The 8,798-nt window shown below is 38.1% G+C and overlaps 1 protein-coding gene across 5 annotated transcripts in view; it reads right to left on the bottom strand.

Moving 5' to 3' along the window:
* Positions 1-21: 21 nt before the first annotated feature.
* Positions 22-8,798, bottom strand: part of Ppp4r3b (protein phosphatase 4 regulatory subunit 3B) — a 51,220-nt gene continuing 42,443 nt past the window's right edge. For all 5 annotated transcript variants that reach the window (XM_040733226.1, XM_005070352.4, XM_013113600.3 and 2 more), the window contains one exon: positions 22-2,302. In XM_040733226.1, coding sequence (XP_040589160.1) covers positions 2,207-2,302 — 96 coding nt within the window. In that variant the 3' untranslated portion in view covers positions 22-2,206. The remainder of the gene's footprint in view (positions 2,303-8,798) is intronic.

The following is an 8,798-nucleotide window of genomic DNA, read 5'->3' as shown; positions in this document are numbered from 1 at the left end:
CCACTGATGAAAACACATTAATATGTTCACATAACTTTTTATTAAAAATAGCTTTTTATTAGGTACATGTTTACAGATATGTTTTAAGACCTAAGGCATACAAATGTGTACTCTGACCTGAACTGAGTGGAGATAATGCTATAAGCACCCCGGTCTGCATGAGGGTCTTCACTTAGAATAGCAGTTAATGTAGAATCTTCCTAGTTGTGCCTTCCTTCCAAGGATCCTTTCATCTTGTAGGTGAGCATATGCATTATACAACTGTTTCCCTTGTATTTTATGAAAAGGTTCATTTCTGCTGTATGAAACACTTTCCCATAATAATGACTTAAAAGTGTGAGGTTCCTCAGAAAGGAAAATCAAAGGAGTCTTTATAAGGTACAGATAGTACTTTGAACTTTAAAGTATATAATAAAAGAGTATGAACAGTACAGTTTATATGTCAGGAATGCTTGATAGCATTTGCTTGGAAGAATGCTAAGCATATGCTACCCATGATGCTAGTATCCAGTTCACTTGTATGAAGTGGAGGCTTGCTGTGTGCACCTTTGTTCAGAGGTAAGAATGGCTTCAGGCTGTGGTACTCTGATACTGTTATGTTTGATCAAGGTTTACCTCCTATAAGCGATATTAATGGTTGACTCTTGCATGTAAGACTTTCTGACCTAGTGGTTTATAACAAGTCTTTATAGATTTTATAATCTTTTAAAAGAACATAAATTGGACATCTCAGAAAATAGTTTACTTATATTTACAACAAAACAAACACAAGCCTCAATCATGGAATTACAGGGTCACATTTTAATTCCTGAATTTTACATTAATATCACCACATGTATACAAATGGTGTAAAACAAGTACAGTGGTATTTTTAATACAAAATAAACATCTGTTTTATGGAAAAACTATACTTCATATCTACACAGACAGCCCATCTTTTCCAAACAATAGCCAAAATTAAAATTAACTCCAAAATCTCCAACACAGGAAACTGTTTTTAAGCTATTCCAGGAAAAATGGACCCACAACACATTACAGAGCTGATTGCAAGCCTGGAGCTGGAATTACTGTTTAGAATTTGTTTTCCCAATGCATTGAATTGTAGTTTGGGGTCATTTTTCTCATCTCAGCAATGATCTCAGATCATAGATGAGCAAACTAACATTAAAATATTTACAATTAACTTGCTGTTCTAAAAATAAAATCTCTTAATATTTGCCTCAATTATTTTAAATTCATTTACGTACAACATGGAATGTGCTTTTTACTCTCTTAAAAAAGCAGCTTTCATGTTACACCCTTGTCTGTGGAAAAGCTTCCCATGCTATGCTGCATGACTCTGACATTTCTATAACCTCTAGTATAAAATGGCTTCTAGATAGTAAATGCCACTTAATTCAGCACCATTCTTTATTGGTCTCTATGAATGTGTCAGCAGCCCCAAGAAGACTCAGATACCTAACTTTACTGAGAAAGCACAAAGTGACTACTCAGGGAATTACAGCCAGCCACTCCTGAGTACCGAGGACAATCAGGCCAGAATACTACTTGTGTTTCTTGGCTGCTGTTAACTTCTGAAGTGCTGACTTTAAAAGTTCTATTAAGAAAACTATTCATTTGGAACCCAGTTTGTTCTCTTTAAGTACTAGAAGTCTCTGGTGTAGAGAAACCGGTATGTGCTGTTACCTAGGGTATATGTCTTGTCAAACACCAAAGGCTGACTTCTGTGAACTTTTGAAGAAATGGTCCCAACAGCATAACTTCATTTCTAATGACAGTTCAATTTGTTTTACATAAAAATTTCTTTTAAAAAGAGGCAACTGATTAAAACAACAACATGGCCAGCACCATTATACAAGCAATGTTATTGGGTACTAAAGTCTCACCCCCAAACCAACCCTGCATTAACAACCCTTCCTCCCCCAAACCTGAGACTTTCCTCGCTGGGAAGCTTACACCCAGGCTCCAACAATCATTTCTTGTTCTTATTTTGGACAGTCCAAAAGGCAAACCCTTTAATCACTAGGAAACAAGTTCTCGGGGAGCCTGGTTTCTTACACAACTACACTTTCCTACCTGGTAACTGAGTCTCTGCTACTCCATGTGTGTTAAGTTCCATGAGAAAGCTTTCCGATTCAGACTTGAGCTCAGTGAGCAGCTGCAGCGTTCTAGTAAGACCATGTGTTGGGAGTCCCCCAACAAGAATCTATGAGCCAAGGCGAGGTCTTTTCCTGGGAGATGATTCTTCTTCCTCATCCTCCTCTTCATCATCTGGATAGTCCACTAAGCCAACCAAACTTCCCTATTGAATGAAAAATGTTTTTTAATACATGTACCTTTCAAACAACAAAACCCAAATTAGCATGAAAAACAGCGTGGTACAAATATAGCCAGTAAAAGAAATTAGAAGCCACTTTTCTTTTTTTAAAAGATTTATTATGTAAACAGTGTTCTGTCTACATGTATGCCTGCTCATTATAGATGGCTGTGAGTCACCATGTGGTTGCTGGGGATGAACTCAGGGCCTCTGAAAGAACAGCCAGTGCTCTTAACCTCTGAGCCATCTTTCCAAACCCCTAGAAGCCATTTTTCTAAATAACATATCTGATATTAAGACATTTGAACTGAAGAGAGGAATTGCTTAAGTTATGACCATTTACTGTGTACTAACCGGTAGCAGTCCCACCCTCAGCTTTCTGCTGTTCCTCGGTTTTAACCAAATGTCGTTAGGAAAATAAATGACCCCCCCCCCCCCCCGCCACCACCTGAAAGATGAAGATCACTGTGAACATACACTGTTTCATTTATCTCACTTCATCTAAGAAGTCTCTAGATTTTACATGAGCATTTCATTATTAAAGTATACATTATTTTTGTTTCGTTTTGCTTTTAAGGAACACCCCTCCCCCCATTCCCAGACTGGGTTTCTCTGTGTAACAGTTCTGCATGTCCTGGAACTCACCCTGTGGATCAGGTTGGCTTTGAACTCAGAGATCCACCTTCCTCTGCTTCCCAAGTGCTAGGATTAAAGGTGTGTGCCACCACCAACTTTTTAAAGAAAAATTTAAATGGCTGAATATAGATGCACTCATTTTGAACCAATTCTATGAAACTTATGCATGCCCTACAGGTTAAAGGGCTACTAACATAACACTGTTTATAGTTCAAACGCTTTTGGACCTCTCCAAGCTAAACAAATCACAAAGTAACTTGTCCTTCATATGTGACTTCATATGTAAACACAAATGCACGAAAGTAACACTGAGACTAAGTGAAACACTATTATCAGTCAGAAGAGGACTTTGAGCATCTAAAAGCAGTTCAGTCTATGAATTAAAGAAGGCATTATTTAGAAAATTCCTAATTCTTGCTTAGCTAAAATCACACATTTTAAGTTTGAATTAGAAAGGCATATTGTCAATGTTCTTAGTCATATTATAAACTTGTCCCTTAGCATCTTCCTCCCCAGCAATGTCCCTAACCCAGTAACTGCCAATCCCCATAGCTCCTTCTTCCCAGGTTACAGGCAACCACTAATCTACTTGCTCTCCACCTCCAACCCGATGGAATTTATTCTCAGCAATTAATGTAACAAGGACCACACTGTGTCGACTGCTAATCTACGTCACAGCAATTACTGTTTCATTTCCTTGTCTGGCTAACAGCATGGTTGGCCCAATTCACAAGTTCGGCAGACATTTGTGTTGTTCCATTTTTTTTTTTTTGCCATTATGAATAATGCTATCAACAATCACTCACTACTTTTAGAGTCAACGCATTTGCAATGCTTCTCTGAGACAGGATTGCTATGTAGTCCATGATATTATTGAACTCATAATCCTCCTACCTCAGTCTTCAGAATGCTGGCCACACACAGCTTGTCTTAACTTTTCTGTAGGAATGGAACTGCTTGCTGGGTCATATAATTAATGTGTGTAGCTTCAAGAGCAAGTGGGAATTGGGCCTCATCAGCAATGAATATGGACTGCAATTTCTCTGTATCGTAGTCAACATTTGCCCATTAAAAAGTTAGTGATTCTAGTGGATGTGAACTGCTCTTACTGTGTTTGTGTCGAGTATAAACATTTCTGCTATAGGGCATGTGCAGTGTGGAGTAAGGGGAACAGAGGATAACGCTGAGTGTTAATCTCACATTCTACCTTGTCGGAAATCAGAGACTGTGGCTTGCTGTTGCATACACCATGCTACCGATGGGCTCCTCCCACTGCAGTAGGAATGCTGGGATAACACAGACCTTCTGTGGGTTCCTGGATTCTGAACATCTTCAGGCTTTCACAGCGAGTGCTTTACCCACGGACCATCTCTTCAGCTCTTTGCTGTGGTTTCATTTCTATCTGATAATGATGCTAAACATTTTCTCATGTGCTTATTTGTCTTTGGGGAATGTCTATGTTTGTCCTTTGGAGTTTGATATTACTGGTAAGAGACCTTGATATGCTCCGCACCCAACTTCTGACAGGGTTTGCAACTCATGTGGTGGCCAATCTTTTTTCTTAATACCAGTGTCATTTCTGATCATGATACCATCTTTTTTTTGTCCCTTATGCTTTGAGTGTTATATATAACTACTTAATTTAAGGTCATGGATATTTATTCATGTTTTTTGAAAGCTTTGTACTTATGTTTAGGTCTCTTAAGTTTTGTATTAAGTGAGTTAAGAGTCCAACATTTCTCTTGGATGTGGTTATCCAATAGCAGTATTTGTTGAAAAGAATTTTTCTTTTTTCTAAAAAATGTATTTTTCATGTTTTCAGACAGGATTTCTCTGTAACAGTCAGTCCTAGGTGTCCTAGAACTAACTTGCTTTATGAACTAGGCTATTCTCAAACTCACAGAGATCTGCCTGTCTTTGCCTCCGGAGTGGAGTGCTCAGATTAAAGACATAAGGCACTTTTTTTTTTAAAAATATGAATGAAGGTGTCGGATACCCTGGAATTAGAGGTACAGTCAGTTTGAGTTACCATATAGGTGCAGGAACTGACCCTGGGTCATGTTCTTAACTGTTGAGTCATCTCTCCAGGCCTGGAAACCATTTTTCTTATTGAACTATCTCACACCATTTTTGCCATTCTTCCTCACTGTAGTACCCTCTGCCCCAATTTCCGAGACTTTGGGAGTCATGACTTCATACTGCTCTCATCTGATTCTGTGAACGTTCTTACTAAACAACGGAAATAGACTGTCTTTAATAACACTCATCTCCTAGCGTTAAGTCTCAGCAGTAGCTGGTGTCCTTGCAGCCTTCCACTGCAGGGGTCACACTGGTGTTGAAATTAGAGGCCACTGCTGGGGAAGAGTGAGCTACTATTTAGAAAAATGGCCATAATTTGTTACAAGTTTGTGAACAAACTAAATTTATTTCTGTGTATACATAATTTTTTGGTGCAAAACTATACTGATAAAAGAGTTTTTGTTCTCTAAGAATATCATTATTTTTATCTCTTGCTCCTGAAGATGTAGAACAAACACATTTTGGGATCTGATAGCATCATTGAGGTGAAAAGTATATTTGTACTTCTAAGTTACTGAAAAAATAATTATCTGGAAGGATAAGAAATTAAATTCAAGAAAGCAGCTGGCCAATCAGTAGCTCAGCTGATGAACCAGAAAACACCATTCAATTAAAAAAGAATAGAAAATGTTATAAAACTGAATAATGAATATTTAATTTCAGAATATTCCCTAAGAATAAAACCCACAAAAGAGCCAAGGAATAAAAATGTCTTTGAACTACTTTACAGCAGCAAGCTTTGAATTTCAAGAGGCTGTCAATCTGGTTCTACAATGTATTCCACTGTCAATCAAGAAGGCTAGAATAATAACATTTTCATACCTGTATGGTCTCAAGTTTTACCTCTCATAATATTCTCTGCTTAGGAAACTGTTAGTACACTCCATAAAAATGAAGAACTAAGTCAAGAAAGTGCAGAGGACTGGGTTCTAGGAAAGACAGTTTAAGACAGGGGGTTATGGAGATTTGGGCCAATGGTTGAGGGAGCCTCAAGAAATGTCTATAGAGAAAGCAATTTAGAAGAGCAGAAAGGGGAGGTTTTCCAAGGAGGATATATGTGGGTCTGAGAAATCTTCAAAGAACTACCAACAGGTATGTAACTTACAGTAACAAATGGAAAGAGCGACATTTAATCCAGGAAGAACTACAAAAAATAAGCAAAGGAAAAGCTGGACATTGGTGGAGCATGCCTTTAATCCCAGCACTAGGGAGGCAGAGGTAGGAGGATCTCTGAGTTTGAGGCCAGCCTGGCCCACAAAATGACTTCCAGGATACTCAGAGCTGTTAGAGAGAGAAAAGGAGTACAGTTAAAGTAAAAATCAATAAACTCTATTTGTTGTGTTTATAACCACAAAATTACCATCGTATGAGCCAATAACTATACCATATGGGAACAAAGGGAAAGGAGTTGGTAAGGTATTCAATTTATGTGTGAATCTAACAAAGTTAAATTGCATTTACCATAGGAAGTGTGCGTGAAACAACACAGCAATATTAGCATATTATTTAGAAGTGAAAAATTCTCCAAAACTATCTGTAGAAAGGAACAGATAGATGTCTGCTTGTTTATAAGTGCACTTCAGTAATACTTGACTTTTGAAAGTAGACAAAAGTGCTATGATACTAAGCCCATATTAAAAAGCCAAAAAGAAACCTGAAAATAAACAAACCAATCAAATAATCAAAAAAGAAAATTTAAGTACAAACATTACACGGATGAAGCCACTAATGCCTCTGGGAGTTTATGAAAAAAAGTCCCAGTAGCAAGGTTGAACGTTATACCTCTTATGACTGGTGAGGCTCCCAAACTCCCCAAAACAACCCAAACATTTTCCATGCTATTGGTTGTCTGCGCCATTGATCAAGATACTACATACTTTGTAAGAAATCAAGCGGCAAAACAGAATGGAAAGTGGTCAAAGTGCTGAGATTGTGAGACTGTTAAATGCTGGGTTATTAGAAGAAAACACAAAACGTGGCTGAGTGGTAGTGGCACATTCCTTTAATCCCAGTACATGTGAGAGACAGGAGGATCTCTCTGAGTTCAAGGTCACTCTGTTCTACAGAGCAAGTTCCAGGATAGCCAGGGCTGTTACACAGAGAAACACTGTCTTGAAAAACAGAAAGAAAAAAAAAAAGAAGAAAAAGGAAAACAAAATGTGTGTGGATCTCACTGAAGATACTACTTATGGGAGCTTTAACCAAGAGCGTATTTCACTATAGTGCTGAAGATACAACCCTGAATGAAGAGCTTACATGTTTCTGTTAAAGAGTAAACGCAGACTCAAAAGAAAAAAAAAAGATGCATTCACTTCAGCTGGGTCTTCTTTATGGTTTTTATTTTATCTTATCTATTTTTAGAATGGTCTCCTTACATATCTCTGGTTGGCTTGGAACTCACAAAAGCACAGAAATTACCTGTTTCTGCCTCCTCCTCTAGAGTGCTGGAATTAAAGGAATCTGCCACCATGCTGGCCATTTTTAAAAATTTTTATTGTTTTTTAAATAGGGTTACTTTGTGTAGCCCTGGTTATTCTGGAACTCACTCTGTAGACCAGGCTGGCCTTGAACTTACAGGCATCCAATTGCCTCTGCCTCATGAGTGCTCATTTTTAATATGGTGCTGGATTTTTTGAATGTCTGTGGTAGTTTGACTGTAACTGGTCCCCATAATCTCATAGGGAGTGGCACTATTAGGAGATGTGGCTTTGTAAGAGTGGGTATGGTCTTGTTGAGGGAAGTATGTCACTGTGAGGGCAGGCTTTGAGGTTTCCTATGCTCACCATACTGTTCAATGTCTCAGTTGACTTCCTGTTGCCTCTAAGATATAGGATTCTTAGCTAAATTATTCCAACACCACATCTGCCTGCATGTCGCCATGCTTCCCATCTTGATAATGGACTGAATCTCTGAAACTATAGGCGAGCTGCCCCAACTAAATGTCTTTCTTTGTAAGAGTTGTTTTGGTCATTGTGTCCCTTCACAGGAACAGAAATCCTAAGACAATGAATATTACTGCTCAGATTGACTCAAGTTTATGCCATGTTAACATATCCTTATATTTTGTTCACCTACCCCTGTAGCAGAAGTTGTCCTGTATTTGTACTTCTAAAAGAGAGTAATGCCTTCTTGGGGGGGAAAAAGATAGTCTCATAAAATGAAAACTGTAAAGTTTAAAACTTGTGGGGCCTTGGGTAGTAGATAAGTATTTATCCCTGGCATAAAAATGGACTTTGGGTGCCCATGCACTCTCAGCCTAGACTCTTGGGGGGAGGTCTAGGCCCTGCCATGGATGAAATGACAGACTATGGACACATGGAGGGCCTCACCCTCCCTTGGGAAAGGAGTGGGGACTGGGGGAGAGGATGGGGGGTTGGTGGGAGGGTGTGGGAGGAGGAGAGGAAAACTGAGAGGGACCTGGGATTGACATGTGAAGCAACCTTGTTTCTAATTTAAATTTAAAAATAAAAAATAAAATTTTAAAACTTGCTTATAGCATTAAACCAATGAGAAATACATTTGTGATGAAAATTATAGAAAGTCTAATACCCTTAACTGAAAAAAATCATTCAAATTAAGAAAAATTTAAATCAATTTTAAAAGGTACCATGAAAAGACAAAACACAGAAGAGTAAATTCAACCTTACTACTGTTAGTAGATACATAATGGGAAAAGAGATATTATAGAAATACCCTTAAACAACTGGTGAAGATTAAAATAATTTTAACAATACTGTTAATGTTGCCCTGCACCAGGTATATTCAT

This window comes from Mesocricetus auratus, unplaced genomic scaffold (genome assembly GCF_017639785.1).
Source record: "Mesocricetus auratus isolate SY011 unplaced genomic scaffold, BCM_Maur_2.0 Super-Scaffold_100029, whole genome shotgun sequence".
Lineage (NCBI taxonomy): Eukaryota > Metazoa > Chordata > Mammalia > Rodentia > Cricetidae > Mesocricetus > Mesocricetus auratus.
Note: the sequence above shows the minus strand (reverse complement) of the source record. Positions and strands in the feature narration are given on the sequence as shown.